General features: G+C 37.7%; 3 protein-coding genes across 8 annotated transcripts; 2 read left to right on the forward strand and 1 right to left on the reverse strand.

Moving 5' to 3' along the window:
- Positions 1–2,305: 2,305 nt before the first annotated feature.
- LOC113703954 (5-amino-6-(5-phospho-D-ribitylamino)uracil phosphatase, chloroplastic) lies at positions 2,306–4,675 on the reverse strand. Its single transcript, XM_027225500.2, has one exon. The coding sequence runs from the start codon at positions 3,618–3,620 to the stop codon at positions 2,502–2,504; it is 1,119 nt and encodes a 372-aa protein (XP_027081301.2). The 5' UTR covers positions 3,621–4,675; the 3' UTR covers positions 2,306–2,501.
- A 3,478-nt stretch (positions 4,676–8,153) lies between these two features.
- Positions 8,154–11,408, forward strand: LOC140013626 (uncharacterized). Of its 4 annotated transcripts, none has more exons than XM_072063038.1 (4): positions 8,165–8,572; positions 8,916–9,011; positions 9,373–9,782; positions 10,667–11,408. In XM_072063038.1, the coding sequence occupies exons 3-4, from the start codon at positions 9,499–9,501 to the stop codon at positions 11,259–11,261; spliced, it is 879 nt and encodes a 292-aa protein (XP_071919139.1). In that variant the 5' UTR covers positions 8,165–8,572; positions 8,916–9,011; positions 9,373–9,498; the 3' UTR covers positions 11,262–11,408. The 4 variants fall into 4 exon arrangements, with proteins under 4 accessions (XP_071919138.1, XP_071919139.1, XP_071919140.1 ...); XM_072063039.1 differs by having other exon boundaries at positions 8,168–8,572; positions 8,916–8,990; XM_072063037.1 differs by having other exon boundaries at positions 8,154–8,572; positions 8,854–9,782.
- A 730-nt stretch (positions 11,409–12,138) lies between these two features.
- LOC140004167 (ASI1-immunoprecipitated protein 3-like) lies at positions 12,139–18,712 on the forward strand. 3 transcript variants are annotated; one of them, XR_011820482.1, is made up of 8 exons: positions 12,139–12,678; positions 14,465–14,527; positions 15,225–15,938; positions 16,102–16,236; positions 16,502–16,585; positions 16,922–16,977; positions 17,451–17,537; positions 18,189–18,314. XR_011820482.1 is itself a non-coding variant. In XM_072063271.1 (8 exons), the coding sequence occupies exons 1-8, from the start codon at positions 12,295–12,297 to the stop codon at positions 17,897–17,899; spliced, it is 1,542 nt and encodes a 513-aa protein (XP_071919372.1). In that variant the 5' UTR covers positions 12,139–12,294; the 3' UTR covers positions 17,900–18,167. The 3 variants fall into 3 exon arrangements, 2 of the variants coding, with proteins under 2 accessions (XP_071919372.1, XP_071919371.1); XM_072063271.1 differs by lacking the exon at positions 18,189–18,314 and adding an exon at positions 17,885–18,167 and having other exon boundaries at positions 16,922–16,981; XM_072063270.1 differs by having other exon boundaries at positions 12,140–12,678; positions 16,922–16,981; positions 18,189–18,712.
- The last annotated feature ends 856 nt before the right edge of the window (positions 18,713–19,568 follow it).

The following is a 19,568-nucleotide window of genomic DNA, read 5'->3' on the forward strand; positions in this document are numbered from 1 at the left end:
TCCAAAAAAAAATATATCTCAAATAAAATACTATCTCCTTTTTTAATTTTGTTCTTCTTACTAATTAGTTTTTTATTTTTTTTATGTTTTCAGTGAGAGGTTATAAGGTGAAAACCGTTATTTTTCTAGTGTAGTTTTGGCATTGTAAGAAATCACACTTAGTACCTGCTACATTAATATTATTGACCTATTTCGTTTTCCAGGTTACAGAAAATACATACCTATATATACTTTAGGGTAGAGAAAAATATAAATATATCTCCTAATACAACGTTGTTTTTCTAATAATTGGATTTTTTCTACCGTTAATGCTTGACAAATACGCATTGTTTTGAACATTTACTATACTTGTATGTTCTAAAAAACTAGCTTAATCAATGTTACAATAGCTAGATAGACATCATGATTCAACTTTTAAACCTTCACCTTTTCTCTTTTCATTGTAAATATACCAGGTTTGTTTTGTTAGTGGATTATTAGCAAAATATTATTTACTCGTATTATTAACACATTTTTTAATCACTCTTTTATATCACATATACCCCGTTGAAAAAATAATACGGTATTTTTTTTTTCCCAAAAAATTAACCCAAGAATCATGTATATGGTTCGAAAATATGAGCTGCAAATAGAATTGTTCCTTGAATTTCTTTCGGGTGTTCAAAAAAAGGGGCTGGACAAATGATAAATCAGTCTGGACCTAAAACCAAAAGTAAACCAATCCGAGCCCTGAATTGCGTTGGAGAAATTACTCTTCCGCCCACATATCTGGGCTTTTTATGCCAAGTAGGCAAGTTGGGGAGTGGCTTAAGCCTTGCCTTATGATGGACTGTCATCGGGCTCCTCCAATGGGACAACAACCCAACCCATGCCCCACAATAGAAACTTTTGGGCAGAGAGATTCAGGTGATGATATGAAATCCAAAACCACCCAAATCCCTCCATCCAAACACACCCTAAGTGGACTGCCCACTCCCTCACGAGGCTGGGGACAAACCATAAATAAAGCTCCCAATCAGATTAAGCACTTGGAGTTCATGATGCTGCCACGGATCATGTAATTCCTGCAGGTGCAGCCTCTTATGCACGCATTCTTCAAGTTACATGGATTCCAAGGATTGGAGGAGGGGCAGGAACATTGTAAGAATTGGAAGCAACCTTTCCTGAAGGTTCATGGTCAAGATTTGGTCAAAAAACTATGTAAAGTCCAAATTACATCTTGCAAATCATTTTTTCCACGTTCTATAGTTACACGTTGTCGAAAGTGAATCATACCGCATGCATATAAAGTTACATACGATTTTCTGACAAACCATTCGGGCCCCTTGTCCCCAAGAATTGTATTCCGAGGACTCTGTCACATAACGGTTATGCCAGAGGTATCTTCCTCCAGTTTGCTCTTGGACACAGCATCCAACATTTCACTCCCCACAGTTCTATTTCTCCAGTCTATATATAATCTTTTTTCCGCTTTGAAAGGACACAATTTTGGCCATTTTAAAGACTAAACAGTCCATTTGCGTTCTTTGAGTCCCAAAAATGTAATGTAAATGGAATCTCATCGTGGTTGGAAAAATACCACACTCACTCAATCCCAATTATGGTATTTTGAAATTTCACATTCATCATCGCGTCATAGTACAATCTCATGCGTTACAAATTTAGATCACGAGGTATTCTGTTCCGACCATAGTTCGAAGGTAGAACACAATGACACAGATGAAATGAAAAAAGTCCATAACAGAACTCTACGATATTCATAAGAGTTTAATGGCAGGCTTGAAATCAACATGTCTCGCAACCCAAGTATCCCAATCTTGTATGAATGAAGAAACTTTCTGGTGTCTCACGACAGTACGAGAAATGGAGGACAGGCATCGTAATGTCAAAGCAACAAGCAATCTACAAAAGCGGCTAACTAGAAAGTGCTTCAACAGGCGCCGCATACCTTCTCGAAACTGCAGGCTTTGCGGATTTTAATGATCCACAAGGTTGTTGGCAAAGACATAGCACTCGAAATTTGTAGACAACTCACAAATGCAACTTGCTAGATGGAAAAAATAGGAACTAAGAACCAAAGTGATGCCAAAGAGATTACGCATTAAGCAGCAGCTAGGCACATTCATCAGACAAGCAGAATATGATGCGTAAAGATAACACAACCCTCCAACAATAAGTCCATTTCCATAGCTAGACGTGTCCTCAAGAAACATCCAATGCCTTCATTATTAACTTTTCTAACTGTATTAAGAGTAGCATCAACAATAACAGTAATTATAATAATAAAAGAGACACTGAAGCAAGATATTGAATCTTAAACATCCATATCATGGAGTTCAGAAATATAGTGGAATCAATACATACATGAGATATTCAATGCTAGTCCAATGTGGACCACATTTTCCATTCCTTTGACTTCTATTTTGCTTTCCTTTTTATCTCCTAGTTATACACAATTTATAAATTAGATTAAGCACAACATACTGTACAATGGGAAGATGTCACCAGAAACCATCATCAACATCAACGGTTGGGTGGGGATCATCTTCTTCCTCTAGTTCCATCTCTAACTCTGGCTCAAACTCAGCTGACTCGATGTCTGCAAGGTTTTTCAAATCAACCACAGAGAGCTCATCAAGGCGTTTAACAACCAAGTCAGCAGCTCCAAGCTCATACATTGGATGTTTGCTTGCAACAGCTACACATTTCATCCGAGCATCATGTGCAGCCTCCACAGTTTGATTCGAGTTCCCAAACACAATACACCGCTCGGGTATGTATTGTAAAAGCTGTGCTGCATACACAAACATCTCTGGATCTGGTTTCCCCCGATAGACATCCTCTGCTGCAACAACAACATTAAAGACCTCTTCAATCCCAACAGCACCAATTGCAGTCTCCAAATTTTTTCTAGGTCGGGTGGACACCAAAGCAATTGGGATTTTGTAATGCATCAAGATATTGACAAATTCCTGAGAACCAGGTCGGAAACTGTAGATCCCACCCTGCAAGGCTTGATAAATTTCCTCCTTCCGACCAGCCATTCTTTTCAACTGAACCGGATCTCTTGACCAGCAAAGAACCTCTGATATTGCTTGCTCATTCTTCATTCCTTCGATCCTTCGAAGGATGAAAGCCGGAGGAGGTGATTTTCCTTCTTCCTCGGAAAGAGCCAACCAAGCTTGCTTCTCAAGATCCGGATTATCTTCAATGAGCACACCATCCCACTCGAATATAGCAGCTAGCCATCCACATCCCATCCTTTCTTGTCGAAGCAATGGATTTTGAAGGCCAGGATTATCTGCCTTATTAGGTGGTGGCCATAATCCCGGCATTCTATCGACACCAGTATCAATCTGGTATCTAAAATCCTGATAAGATTGCCCCTCTTCTCTGTAAGCCTCTTTAGTCAATTCCATCGCCTGACACTTAATTAGCTGCCGATGGGCTTTTAATCTCGGCAGAGATGATGAAGAAACAAGTTTTCTAAAACGAAATTCCATTGGAGGAAACTTGATGATATCGATTGCCCTCCGTTTGCCTGAAACATCCTTGGAACAATAGCCTCCATACAGCGGAAGATTCCCCAAAAGGGATGTGGTAGCAAAGGATTCCACCATTTTTAACGACAGAAGATGAAAACCACAGCCAAATCTGACCTATAAATCAAACTTTACACTCTTTCCCCCTAAATTGGAATCCTTTTTCAAGTTCTTGCCCAGTTAAATGCAACAGAACCCTCACAAACCAACCAAACTGACCTTAATTTCAATATATTTAAGTATCCAGAAAAAGGTAAAGCTTTCAAGTATTATTATTTAACCCAATTTTAAATCGAACTAATCCTTCCTTTGAACACAAAAACCAATATCAAGACTAATACTATACGACTCTAGCTTTGGATTCCAGAAACCCAAGTGCTACTTTTTCTCAACAGGCTCCCAATTCACACAACAATAATATATTCTTACAGACTATATTTAATTACAAAGAACCTTCTTTTGAGAGAACTCACAGATTATTCCCCAAGACCAACCAAAAAGAGAGGCAAAGAAAGAATAACCAAACAGCATAAATATCCCAACTTTATTTAATAGCCATTAAAGTACTTCCATTATCGGATAATCCAAACAAAAAACCATGCAAAATCCACTAGCCCAAATCAACAATTATTGCATTAAACAACTTAAAAAAACACGACTCGATAATTAACTAAAGCCCAGAAGGCATGAGCTCGTGATAACCAAAAAAGGAAGGATTTTTATTAATATAGGTATACGCAGTAAAAACCCAACAAAATTCAGACAAATTAAGGGTAAGAACTTGGACCAAATTCAATAAAAATCTGAACTTTATTGGATTTAAATCTAGAGTCTTGAAGAGAGTACTTAAATATGTTGTACAGTGGTATTTGTATAAAGGGAGAAAAAGGCAGGAAGGAACCTGAATGAGTGAAACGGGATGCCTGGATTGAAGAGAAAGATTGGATTTTGATTTATTTGGAAGAGGTGAATTATTTATGTGTGTGTGGTTTATAGGCAAAGATGGGGGGGAGCGGGTACTTGTTTCAGGAGTCGAATTTGGGCTTGGAAACCGTATGGTGGTGGCCGGCGGAGGCTAATTGTGTCCAGAAGTACACGCGGGCAATGTATGAATCCTTCAGGAAATTTCTTTTTTCTTTATTTTGTAGGTAATTGATTCATTTTGTTCCCGAAAGAGACAGGTCAGCTTTATTCAAGGAAAAGATATAACTAATCAATCCAAACTGTATCTTAGGGTAAAAAGAGAAAGGCATTCAATTTGTGTCCTATCTAATTTGTTAAGACCAGTGTTATGGTATCATTAACTCGTGTGACGTGCATCTTTAATATCTACGAGAAAAATACTACCTTCTTGTGCATAAAATTGTATCCTGAGATTTCATCTAATAAAAGAGATCATTTCATCTAATAAATCTGGACGAATGACATGTACATGTAGATCTGCAATCAATAGATACAACAGACTTAAGAAAAAGAAATTTCATTAACCAAGGCAATGGACATTATCCACCAAAATCAGAAACTTAGCAATCCAAGTGAAATAGAGGTCTTGGAACAAAATGGTGCCTCCAATTAAAGTAGCCTAATTGCGTTGCTACATCCCAATCATCAGCTACAAGAAGGGATTAATCTAATTAAGGTGCTGGAATGTATTATACAGATTGAGTCCTTTTCAAGGAACATTTTTTCATTTTCATGTCTGACCATCGAGATCCTCCAAACAAATGGGTCCCTTGAGCACACTTGCACGGCAATTTCTCTCAGAAATTATTATGTTGAAATCGGAATTCATCACACGATAAAAATATGCCAAAATAATGGAAATTAGTATCCGGCAAGTCGATTTGCTGATGCCTGCTGCGTGTGTGATATTATTTGGGCGCGTATGTTTCATTTCGATTCCGAAAAAAAAAAAAGAAAGTATCCGGCAGGTGGTTAAAACAAAAAAGCGGTCAGAATAAAGATGCGTACGCCTTCAAAATACCGCACGAAATTAACACAAAGAAATCTTGAATTTTATGCTAAAGCAGCCAAAGCAGCCAAAAGCAAAATAAATAAAAAAAAAATGCAGAGGAAAAGCTGTGGTCCATGATTGGTTAGATGAGCCAGAAATTGGTGGCACAAGTCTCACACGTAGATAGATCCAATGATGATGAAGCGAAGAAGATGAGCCCACAAAGCCACCACAGAATCGTGTAGACCATTCCATTCCACATTTGTCTACCGACACGTTTCATATACTCCGGGGGCATAACATTATTAAAAGATCGAAAAAAACTACTCGATACTAATTTAACAAGAAGATCTCGATTGGCATTGGTGGTTCGACTTCTCCGACTAGTCAAGTTAAATTTTAACAGTGTTTTATAATTGATGACTTTTAAATTCGATAAAAAAATTTGTTCAACTTTATTTCCATAAATAAATAAGTTAAATTTAGACAAAATTTTAGACTCGTTAAAATAATTAAAGAAAGTTGAATACTGAAGTGTTCGACTTAACTCAACGGAGCTTGTTTGCACGCGTACCGGACCGGTAGATGAGATTCATTGATTGAATCTAAAGAAAAGGTTTGATACGAGTGCAAAAGCGTAACGTAGAAGGCATTGAATAATTGATGAACTGAAATAAGCCGGATATCTTTCTTTGTTCAGTTTCGAGAGCTTGCCCATTATTGATAGATACAGGCTTACTTAGAAAGAGCTTAGAACTTGATTGGACAATAAGTTTTTGTTCCTTCAAAAAAAAAAAAAAAAAAAAAAAAAAAGGTTTTGCTCAAAAAATATACTGTAATGTATATAAAATATAAAAAAAAGTTATTAGAAAATATGTTCAAAGATTTTTATTTTTATTTTTGCGAAAATTCACAATTCAAACAAAGGCATTTCAAAACTGGATCTGGCAGCATAACATTGGCTATGCTTGGATATCAAATTTTGCTAAAATAATAATATATCGCTTGATAAACACATTTTTTAATGAATCTTTTTATCTCACATACATCACGTCACAAAAAAATATTATATTAATTATTTTAAATAATTATTTAAAATAATATTCTATAGTCGCAATAATACTCTATCACACCTTTTTTTTCATATTTTCAACTTCCATTACGAGTTTGTCAAGCATGATAGAAAGATATTCGATGCATCTGCCGTATTCCACTTTTTTAGCACAACAAGAAATCAATTTGTGGATAAAATCCTTCTAAAACTTCAGCCAAACATTTATTTACAACCTTGACGTCACCGTTAAAGTTTCAGAATTTTAAATTTTTTTCCCCAATGAGAGGGTGTTTTGAATAAGAGATTTCTGGCGACAAAACGACAGAGAATCCCAGAAAAATGGTTTTCGTCCAGTAAAAGCCCAAAATACAAAAATTTACCGCCGGTCTGCTTGGTGCCACAAAATTTTAAGGAACGTATCAAAGTTACGGCTGTTCATGGTAGATATACAAGAAGAAATATCAAGCTCATCTTATGGATTTAACACAAGAGAAAAACATAATAAAAGGTATCAGGGATTACTTTTGCTGATCTCATTCCTCATTCTTCAATGACTTGCCGTCTTTTTCAGCCATCAATCATCCCTTGGATGAATTTTCCTCATATTGCGGCCAGGTAAGGAAGAATGTAGAATTTCAGCTTGGCATGCTATTTTTGGCCCCCGAAAGGCACTGATTTTCTCACCTGTTTGATCCTTTTATGAAAAGGTTGCGTAAGCGCTATCCATATTGCCATTTTTTCTTGAACGCACAATCCAAATGCTGTAACAGATACCTTTTCTTATTAGTGAAAATACCAGAAAAGATTCCTTCAAGATTCATTCAAGAAAAAAAAAAAGGGGAAAGAAACAACTCGTTCCAGCGTAGCTTGTCCTTGGCATAATCCTGATCTTTTCTTTTTATTGGACTTGAGATTCCAAGCTCTATAATGAGGTAGATAAATTTTAAAAAAAAAAAATCAAAGAGAACTTAATACCAGTCGAATTTGAAATCTGATGGTCATTTTATTAGTGTACCCACCATTTAAATTAAATTTTAGGTATTAATCCTAATCTTTCAATCAAGTCCAATGAAAGTGCACCACGTGAATCAAGATGAGTGTTAACTACCTTATTTCTCCATTTTTTTCCTCTTTTCACACTCTTTTTATCTCTCGATTACTAGAATTAATATTCAAACCCTAGATTTAGTAGCGAAAAAAACTCTAAAAATTCTTTTCTGACCACCGCTGAATCACTGAACCAGCTCCAGTGATTTTAATTATCCTATCTCGACTGCTAAGAAGATTTATCAAAGAATCTTCTTGTTTGACTCTCAAATTGTACATAAGGCCTGAGATTTGGGAGGTCAAGACTTAACACTGTGAGAGATCATATCATCTAAAATTTTGGGGGAGGAAAGACCAAGTTTGAATTTATTACGGGGTAGAACTAAAAATTAAACAGATTTTAAGGCATTCAACTCTGATTTTCAAGCTCTTGGGGGGCTTGCCATCGAGCCATGGCAAAGTTGCAAACAAATGATCAGAAATAAAAACCAGTAAGATAACACGCTAAAGAGCTACGTGTAACATGAATTGCTGTGCATGTGGATGAGTCTCAGTCGCAAATCTGAGTATCCCAACACGTGCACATCTCTAATCACATATATATATATATATATATATATATATGACAAGATTTTAGACACGTTAACGCTTTACAGGTAGAGGCAAATTGAGAGAAAGAGAGGCAAAAATGGAGTCAACGAAGGACAGAAACGAGCAAGTGGAGAAGGAGCAAACGGAACAGAAGGGAAGTGTTGATCCAATAGCCAAGGCTAGGGAGGTACTTCAAGAAGCTGTCATCAGCAAAGATGATGGAAAGGCTCAGGGCGATAATAATGACGAGAAGGAACGCGCAAAAGACCCTGATGACATTTTGGTTTTTGCTAGAGCTGTTCACCACACTGATTCCTGGCTTGATTGATATATAGCTATCACAAGTATCTATGAAGTGTAAATGAGACGAAGAGGGTTTTAGAGGTGACTGGCCAGTCTAAGTTACTGTACAATTTTCAGTTTGTTTCAATATGAGAGTTGGAAATCACAAGTTTAAATTGTTCTTCTCATTCTTGATTCTTAATTCTTTACGGAAAGGAGAGTAGCAAAAGCATGACAGGATTGACTATGCACAACATAATTTTGGATCGGAAGGATACTGCAGATGTTAAATATTCCACTCAAAATTTACCATAAAATTCACTCTAATTCTATGCTAACATGAAAAGTTTTTGTTGGAGCATAAAAATTTTGTCTTGTGTTAGTTAAAGTTTGGGAGCGAGGAGGCTGAAGCCAATATCTTCATTGTTGTGCGGCATAATTTCAGGTACCTCCTTGAGTTTTTTAAACAATTGCAGTCACCGCAGGGAGGCTGAAGCCAACATCTGACGCGCGGATAAGTGTAATTGTTCAAACTTTAAAGGTGGTGGTAGTAATTAACAGAAACCTCAGGGGGGTTTATGAAATTATCCCGCACTATTTTGTGTCGAAATCTGTTCATTCAGAAAGAAAACTAGTTGCAGTAGGCGTAATTTGGACCGATACCATGACCTGGGCTAAACTGTCTTGAACCCAGCCCAGACAATAAGTCATCAGACTCATGCGGCCTCTGCTTGAGTCTCTCTTTTTTTCCGTCCCTCAATCATTCTTCCCTCTTCTTCCCTGCTGCTGCCACTCTCTGGCACTGCTTTCTATTCTACTTCTTTGGTCCAAACAATCAAAACCCCACCAACTAGCTAAGTTGATTTGGGTAATTATCTGATTCTTTTTCTTTTTTGTTTCAGGTAGTATCAGACTATTTACTAGTTTGAATCTTACTGTTACTGTTCTTGATATTGTGGCTACGATTCCTCATTGAGTGTTTAAAACATATTTTGATACTTTTATTGAGTTTCCAAATTTGAGTAGCGATGGGTAAGAAGAAGAATTCATCCACAGCAGCAGCAGCAATATCTTCACAGCCACACTTGCAGCAGGCTCCTTCAGGAACAATGAGAGAAGAATCTAGCGGAAGGAAACAGAGCAGCGTAAATCCCAAGTCCATGTTGAAATTGGACCACCTTAAAAACCTCGCTATCTGGGCTACTGCCGAAGCTTCCGTATCTTCACTAGGTGCTTTTTTTGGCCACCGCTTGGCTGCCACTGCTGAAGCCTTGGGTGTTCCTCCTGACCCTTCATTGTTCTCCTGCCAGAGGTCCCCTAAATTCTTCCCTTCTTTCCTATCGTTTTTGTTCTTTCTACTTGTGGTGTATTCTACATGTTCGATACAAGTCCTATGTGGTTTTATTAGAGTTGTTGTGTTCTATTTCAGTAGTAACGTTTTTGAGTTTGATTTAGTACTTCCATGGTTAGTTCCTATGAATTTTAGAGGCTTAAAGGCTTTGGTTTGTAATGCGGCACAGTTAAATTACGTGTATGTCTGTCATATTATGACCTCTTCTCTGTAATGGAGTAAATTGTTTTGGACAATCAAGTTTTTACACACAACGCTCTCGTATAATTTGCTCTAGTAGCTTATATAAGGCCGTCTTACCGTATTTTGGGAAAATACTTCCATTAAACCAATCCCCTCAAACATGCTTGATGTTTCGGATTAACATATTTTGTTTGTGCTTCTATCTAGGAGTAGCTAGTGAATTTCATGACTCGAAGATTAACTGGTATTTCTACAGCAACGAATTGTTTTGGAAGTAATATCATTCCTAAAACTGACATATAGGTCTAAGTACAACACTCATTGGCCCAAGTTATTATCTGGTTGCCCTCATCTAGAGCAAGAAAGCGAAAGGAGGAAGCATGGATGTGGAATGAAGTCCTAATATAACCCTTTATGCAGATGGCTGATGCAACGATACTCACCCATATTTCTACATGTTTTCACTGCCTGGATGGTTCCTTCTCCTTCTGGCTCTTTGCTAGTAAAGATTGATTCTTGCAACACCATTTTTCTTGATTGTATAGAAGCAAAGGAGATACTGCAGTACAAGCTTAATGTTGTTACCACCATGGTGGTGGATTATAATACAAACATTCATCAGCGTGTCTAATGTTTTGATTACCATTGTAATTTTTCTACAGGTGTGAATCTATTCTTCAACCTGGCTATAATTGTACGGTTCGGATTGAGAAGATAAAACCAAATCCAAAGCGAAGGCGCAAGAAACGTAGTCTTCCGATTGAAAACAGTGTGGTTTACAGCTGCCACTTTTGTTCACATAGAAACTTGAAGAGAGGAACCCCAAAGGGCTACATGAAAGAGTTGTGTCCATCGAAGCCCAAAGTCTCTTCAAAATCAGATCCTACTAAATCAAGTCATCCAAAGTTTGCCAAAGCAAAGGTCATTACAGCAAGCAAAAATGATCCCATGTCCAAGGTGGATGGAATTGCTTCACTAGAAATAATTAACAAGGATCCTGTGAATGACAGTTCTACAACTCCCTCGGCTAAAGTTGAGACTTTGTTGGATACAAGAAAGAGGAAAAGGACTAGATCAGGATCCAAGAAAATTGTTGAATCAGAAAGCAGTTCTGTTCCTGTTGATGCAAAGAAAGCTTCCATACCATCAAGCAAGAGGAAGAGAAAATCTTGGACTAGTTTAAAAGACATTGTTGAGCGTGGTGACCAGGATAGTAGCCGTAACTTCACTAACTTAGCAATCCCATTTCGTATATAAAAATGTAAATTGGTATGGAGATGAGAGTAGTAAAAGACATCCAATGTCTGGATGTGACCGATAGAAAGCATCTGAATTAAAAATTCATGGTTGGAAACATGCACTATTGTCCTTTTTGTCATTTGATTATAAATTCTCTTTCTTCTATCTTTTTCTCATATTAAGATACATGCCATGAGCACAAAACTTGACAAAAATGGATTTAGTTACTTCATCCTACTTGCAAAGGACCTAAGTGATGTACTCTAATGATCTCTCCAACAACTAAGAAGATGTACCAGGCAAGTTACAAATTCGATGAAAGAAACACCCTTCCACCTTTCTCTCAATTCAAATTCTCCAATAGTGGACCTGAGAACAACCATTTCCACAAATACGGATCCAATTGATCCATTAAGTGTAAATTATAGTCCTTCAAAAAATAAAGTGTAAAATATAGAAGAGAGAGAGAGTTGAGTGTCAAATTTTACATATATCGAAATTTTCTTCCGCTATTCAAATTATTATTTGGTAACAGGATTAGATCAACTTAAATTCAGTCAGTTCGGCCCGAAAAAAAATACCGAATCCAAATCTCATATAATAGTATGACTTGAGTTTTAAACTTTTAATATAAATTTAAAGTCTAAACCCATAAATTCATATAATTTATTTATAATGCGAGTTTGAGTTTACTAGGGTTGGATTCAAAAAGTCAATTGATACCAATGTCAATCTTAAATATGACATTGATACCAATGTCAAAAAGTCAATTGATACATGGATTGTTAAAGAATTCCCCAATCAAGCCACTACAACTATGGAGAACATTTTTTTTTTTTTTAAGGAAAAAGAAAATTATATAGGGCAATTACCGGATAAAATCTTGTTCCAGGGCTTCTATAAAATCCCAACCCAACACTTGGCGCCTTAAAATTTTCGGACCCGGAAGAAACCGCCTAGCTAGCTTACTAGCTCATGACATTTGCCCTCTCTGGTGCGAACACTCTCTCTCACACACTGGCACACACATTAATCACACACAGTAATCGCAATGGGTAATCGGAGGTTCACTCAGATGCCGCCGAGCGATGACGAGGACGACGGGCCACCGCCACCACCTCCGCCGCCGCGGCGGAGCTCAGCGAACGGTGACGACGAGAAAACGAACCAAAGGAAGCGGAAGAAAATGAAGCTCGTCGACGAAGCAGAAGATGAAGAAAAGCAAGTGAAGGAAGACAGTGTCAGAGATAGGAAGAAGCAAAAGAAAGTGATCAAAGAAGAAGAAGCAACTGCGGCTGAGCCTAGCGGTGATGAGGAGGAGGCTCCTCAGGAGGACGCCAAGCCTATTGGCGATGTAATTAGGGCTTCGGGAAAAGGAAGAGGGAGGAGGAATCACTATGAGGCCTTCGAATATGATGGAATGCGATATGATTTGGTAAATATTAATTCGAAATTCTCGTTAATTGGATTCATTTCTTGGGTAATACATATGCTCATAAGTAAGCATTTCAAACAAATATCATTGCTGAATTGTATGCAACTTTGTTGAATACTTTTAGAAATTAGTTGTAATTGTAAGCTTCGACCCATTAATTAGAAGTTGAGGCTAAAAAAGGGTTCTTTTGTGCAGAACAAGAAATAGAGTTCATACAAGCCATGTTAAATGAAACTAATAAGCACGAAAAATACAAAGTAAGGTTCCTGCCACGGTTCGTGGTACATGTGAAGGGTTAGAGAGGGAGAAAGAGTCTATCTTATGTTCCTTTTTTTGGTTCCCTACAAATGATGTGAGAATTCTCTTACTCTAGATTTCAAATAACATCAGGAGGAATTATTTGAAATCTGTTGCTATATAGCTGAAACTCATGTAGGGTGGTTTTAAAGTCCTTTATGCCCAATTCATCCGCCCAATGAAAATTTTCCGGGTCAAGCTGTTATATGTATCTTTGGAGCTTTGAATCAGGGACTCAGAGTCCTGTGTGTATTGGACAAAGGGGAACCTGCAAATGTAGTATTAGGAGGATCTTTTGATAGGAAAAAGCTGACCATGAGAGGAGACAAGGAAGACTATGTATGGGGCATGAAATTCTAGGCTTTCTGTTTCTACCATTTTAATTGAAAGTAAATCTTTTATAGTGCAAATGATCCTTAGCTGGCATGGTGCAACGAATGTCAATTATGGCAGCCTTTTTCTAAGTGGTCATTTGAGCATCACATGAGCATCTTGTTGTATGTACTGCTGTTTGCATGTGCCCATTTGGTGGCTGTGAAATCATTTGGAACTTGTTTGATGCTTCTGTTGTTGCTTTTACTTTACCACACATGATTGATGACCACAATAATATTTACCTTCCTAGAACTCCTTTTTCTTGATAAAGTTGTGAATTCTATACTGATTTGGTGTGGGAGGCAAAACAATTGGATATATTATCCATATGAAAGTTTATACATCTTAAAATGCTAAAAGCATCTTTTAGTCAAGCCTACTTATTTTAGTAGACTTTGGGCATGTACCAGGTTTCTGGCTCCTACTGAGCTAAAAGTTATTTTGAGTTTATCTTAAATGCACATGGCTTTTGCTATGCGCTTAATGTAAGCTGAAGAAGCTGGACTGGAAATACAGCCCCTCAGGTGGTTGCAGAAACACTTTTGGCTTCTTTGGAACTTTTAAACCAAAAGCATGCTTTCAACCGTTAAAAAGCTTATTTGATGAATACTTTCTTCAAAAAAGCTTTAAAAAGCTGAAGAATTTCAGATGAGGCTCTGTTTTTGATGTAAAAAGCTTATTTGATGAATACTTTGTCAATAAGCTGAAGTCTAAAAGATTCATTAAAATTTTACAGCTTTTAGGAAAATATCCGAATATGTATGAAGATTTTTTGCTATGCTCTTCCTGATAGTGAAGAAGAAGAGAGAGAAGCGAAGTGGACAAAAATGTATATTGCAAGAAATTATTAACATGTATCACATCTGATCTATTTATGTTTTGTATCCAAACATATTCCTGTGTTGAGATGCAAGCAATCAATTACAGTAAAATAAAATTTTATAAAAAGCAGTCATATGAAGAATGTTTGAGATCTTGATCAGGAATTCTGTGTTTCATTACATGATGGTCAATATATCTGCCCCTTTTAGAAGCAATTACTAGTAAAATAGTTTCTGTAGATATATTTCCATGTCTAACTTGCTTTAGTTTTCTATCTTTGATTTTGCAATAGGAGGATCCTGTGCTCTTAGTGCCTGAGGAAGCAAATCAGAAGCCTTATGTGGCCATTATCAAGGTATGTGTGAATTGTCATAAATCCTGTTGCACAAGCTGAACATGAAGACTGAAGATTATATACCCATTCTATATTTTTTAGGATATTTCTATTTTAAACTGCAAGTGTACAGTAATGTGAAGAAATTATGAAGAAGAATGAAAGAGACATATATAACAAGTATTTTTCATGGTTTTGCTCATCCTCTTGCCATTCTTTCTATTTCCCAGTGTGGTTTATATTCCAGTGGACTTTTTTGTTTAGCTAATGAGCTGTCTCATAGGCTTCTTTGGTGGTGCATCTTTGTGTTGGTCTATTGGGCTTTGAAACTATAGAATTGTTGAATAGACTCCTTAATGTACCTTACGACTTCCTGAGTTTTCTGTCCTCCACATTGCTTCAATAACGGTTGTCAAAGGCTGATTGTTGAAATGGTTTTGCTATATTCAATGCTGTTTTCAGTTTTTTCTTTTTCCCTAAAGATTATCTATAGTGGTTGTCTAGAGCATTTACCTGGTCCCTTAGTGGCATACACACTTTATAGGTGAAAGGCCTAATGCGTTGTTGTTAGTTGGTTTTTGTGCAAATGATTGTATTATACTGGAGTATGTTGATACTGGTTTTTCGGCATCAGTAGCTTGGCAAATTTGCAGAGAATGTTTCCAGTTGTGTAGAATTGGTATTTTTCCAGTTGTGGCAAATTTGCTTCTGTTTTCAGGACATTTCTCAGACAAGAAATGGCAGCTTGATGGTCACTGGGCAATGGTTTTATCGTCCTGAAGAGGCAGAAAAGAAAAGTGGTGGTAATTGGCAATCCACTGATACGCGAGAGCTGTTTTATAGTTTTCACCGGGATGAGGTCCCAGCAGAATCTGTCATGCACAAGTGTGTGGTGCATTTTATACCTTTGAACAAGCAGATTCCCCCACGGAAGCAACATCCAGGTTTCATAGTGCAAAGGGTATACGACACTGAACAAAGAAGGCTTTTCAAGCTTACAGATAAAGATTATGAAGACAACAAACAGGAAGAGATTGATCTCCTTGTTCAGAAGACAATGTCACGCTTGGGAGATCTTCCTGACATCGAGCCAGAGGAGGCAGCTACTGATCAGGAACATCAGTTGAGAAACAAGAGACTGTTGAGGAAGAAGAGCATGACTCAGTTGGATGTTTCCCGAGAGGATGAAGCATCTACAAGATCTGGGCAATCTTTTAAAGCTGAGACTCCAGGAAGTTGTGCTAGTAATGCATCAGAATATTACACCATTCTTTCAAGCTTAAAGGCCCTGACTGGTGAAACACAGCGGGACAAGTGGTTGGAAAGGCTGCTTCAATCGATTCAGTTTATATGCACTACCGCTGATGGGGGTCCGGGTGATGGAAAGGGGCTACCAGCTCCTGCAAATGGAAATGAGGTCAAGAATCTTAATGTAATGGCCAGCTTCTCTTTCATCAGCTTTTCTAAGAGTAATTTGACACCTCATATCGTGATGGTTCTTCACTACTACTATAGTTTATCTACAAGAATCTGCAAATTGGCACTGGATGATCTTTTCTATTATATAATTGTTTAATTTAATTTTATATGTTCAGAGTGGTTTGCCTTTTCACTGGCCGGACAGCGCTGTTTCTGCTATAGCTGCTCTTGAAAAGGCTTCTCATGAAGCTTTATCCTCAGACTTTCAGAAGTATAACCAAAAGATGCGGCAATTGGCTTTCAATCTTAAGGTGAACAGTATCTGTATCTGTTATGTGTTTGATGATTTATTTTATTCTTTAAGGTCTGTTTTCGTGAGATGGGATGAAAATTGGATTGTGGGTGAACTTAATATCCTGAAGCTTCATGTTTCAGTGTTGTGATGATGATGTCTTTCCTTTTCTAAATAAAAGATGAGGAAACCATTCTTTGTGGTCTTTTGATTCCTGAAGCTATCATTCTTCCCATCTTCTGATTCTCTTGGGGGCTTTTTCTTCAATTCTGAACCATTTGCAGAACAATGCAGTTTTAGCAGGACGACTTCTGAAGGGAGAGTTGGAGCCTTCACAAATATTGAGCATGACACCTAATGAGTTAAAGGTATAGCTGTTACTTTTTTTCATGATCTATAATTTCCGGATGATTCTCCTTTAATTGTTCATTCTATTGGATGAATAAATTGTTCTCTTCAGTGATTCCTGTGTCGGCAATCTTCGTATTACACTTAGATTCATTCTATATTCTTGTACACGAATATGCATCATTTTTTATTCGTATAATACAATGCATAAATGGTGCATGGTCCAGTTGTATCCATGACATTACGTACAGCTGGTCTAGTTTTCCTAACATGGCTTTTTACTCCTGATTTTGTAATACTAGATAATTGCTATCAGCAATATTTTTACCTTGTTAGCCTTTTCTTTTATGCTTCAGGAGGGTTTGACAGCAGAGGAGATAGCGAGTAGGAAGCCTGAGGAGTCAGAACACAGGCAGGTAATCATCTCGATTCATGGATTTTCTGGAGATTAAGTCTTTAATTTTGGAAGGATAACTAATAAAAACTTGCATTGTGTAGAGATACTTTTTGAAAACTTGTTTTCAGTCACATAGAGCCAGCAATTTTCTCTTATTTCGTGGAATATCATCTGGAATTTTGTCTATATGCCTGTAAAAATTTCAGCCATCTACCTTGGAACGATGGAGTTTATTATTATTATTTGGCTGGAGCCATGGAGATTGAAATGGACCATATGGGAATTAGTTCTGGCTATAGTTGTATATCATACCCATGAGATTGACCTGACAACACAGTAGTAGGTTTTCATGGCTCCATTGTGTTAGAATTGTTATTATCTTTTTAAAAACGTTTGTGCAATATTTCCGGTGAGGATATTACTTTCTCCTTTTTTAGGCTAAAGGATGTACAAATGTTGTTAACGCTGTGATTTGGCTTATGAAACAGATGACAGATGCTCGCTGCAAAAGGTGCAAGGAGAAGAAAGTGGTTCTTATAGATATAATTCAGACTGGCCATGGAGATCGTTATCAGGTTTGCACTCATACGCATTGAACTTGTTTCTCGATTACCTCGCCTTGTATGAATGCAAGCATATTATCTGCCATAGTTCATGTTATTTTTACTTAATCCAGATGCAAGATATACTTTATCTTTCACTCTCTTTAGCTTGCTCACTCCTGGATGTCCACTTGTTAAGTTGTACCAATGTGCTAATATCTATTTCTTTTTTTTTTTTTTCAATCCCAATTTCCCATAATTCTTCTGGGGTTTTTTTTTTTGTTGTTGTTGGTTTTATCTTTTTCCCTTTTTCTTTTTGCCTCTTCTCTCTTTTGGTGAATGGGAAAATATTTTTTTTTTTTGGGGGGCTGATCTTAAAGAGTATGGTTGGCTGATGTTTGTGTTACTTGATCTTGATGCTTAGAGTTAGAGGCGTTCATTTTCCACAACATACTGAGAAATTGAAAAGTGTATAGTTTCTTGCAGCAATGAGAGTAAGTTTTTCGATACTGCGCTTCATCCCTAGGTTATGTAGAAAGGAGTCAGTTTTGAGGATGAGCCTGCTGTCAACTTATACATCGTACCCCACTTTTTTTTTTTTTTTTGGTTTTCCCTTTTCTGGGCGGTGTGGAGTTTCCATTGACTTCGTATTTTCCCCCCATCCGGTCTTGGTGAAATTTTCAGCTGGAGTGCAATGCTTGTGGCAACAACTGGTATGCTTCAAGTGATGAAGTATCTACGTTGACGATAGATGAGCCAAGTTCTGCGAGGACTGTTGGAACTGTACCTTTGGCGACTGCCAAGTTCGAAGATGTGGAAAAGAAGTTGGTTAGTCCTCGCAGACATGACAAGTCAGCAGATGATGGGTTTAAGAAGACGAGTGAAGCTTTTGTGCCCGTGCTGGACAGCCAGAAATAGTCTGCCTAAAAGTATATATAAATTATTATGATACTACTAAATACTAATGGTGGCATGGCGCTACGCGAATTTTTAGGGATTTTACTTGTCTATGAGATTGGCCCGCGTTAGAGACTAGTTTGGATGGGTAATCATGCCTAGGTGTATTATATAGACATAGCAAATGTAAAACGCGGGAACCTTTGCATAGTGGAGCTTTAGGCTTTTATAGGAGGAAGGATGTTTGTCTAGTGAGTAAATCCATAGGTGAGAGGTTTGGTTGTTATTATGGAAGAAATTTGGTTTACAAAGTGGGCAGCGTGTTTTTATTCCCGGCAAAGCCAACACCGATTCTAGCCGTTCTGCGGCTACTACTTGCGCTTAATGTTTAAAGTTTACCTCTTCAAAATTCCAAAATAGGGTAAGAGGACATAACAATTTTGATAAATAAATCCCATTTCATCACGTGCGCACCGTGTGTAATAGTCGTAGGTGTGTTTTGGTCGGAATTGTTCCTGTTACCTGGAAACCAAAACCTATAACTATAAGGAGCCGCTATTCCTTCAAGGTTGTTTACGATTGCCGCCTCCGTAGATCTTATCCTTCCAAATTTGTAAGGCATCCTATTCTATCGACTGTATGGTGCCATTACTCTGCTAATTACAGAGAATCTCAACCCTTCATGGCCTCTCATATTGTAACATCTTTTGAGAGAGCAAGCAAGCAATGCAAACTAGGAGTTTGAACTCTTCCAATCTCCTGCACCACACAACTTTCCCAGCCTCGACCCCTAAGAAGTAAGACCCCGAGATCAAGGAATTGGTCAGAGCTTCAAGAAGACATGCTGGAACTCACCGCCAAATGCCTAACCAAGAATGAAGATAAAATGACGTGGCCTTTTGGTGCACAGCTTGCAGCACCTCATGGCGAGCGCGCTGCTGCTCCAAAAATAAGAATTACTACTAACTTCAAGGGGCTGCTGCGTCTATGACAGCATATTCCCTGCCTCAAGTATTCGGCTAAGGGAGCCAATAGTGACGGAGAGTTTTACAGTTTGACGGAGAGAAACAGAAAAATCGGGGCTAGCTCAAAAACGCAAAGAATATGTTTTGAATCGTTGGGCGACCACTGGCCATGCGTAATTCTAGGCAAACAGTAGATTAGCCA

This window comes from Coffea arabica, chromosome 8c, assembly GCF_036785885.1.
Source record: "Coffea arabica cultivar ET-39 chromosome 8c, Coffea Arabica ET-39 HiFi, whole genome shotgun sequence".
Lineage (NCBI taxonomy): Eukaryota > Viridiplantae > Streptophyta > Magnoliopsida > Gentianales > Rubiaceae > Coffea > Coffea arabica.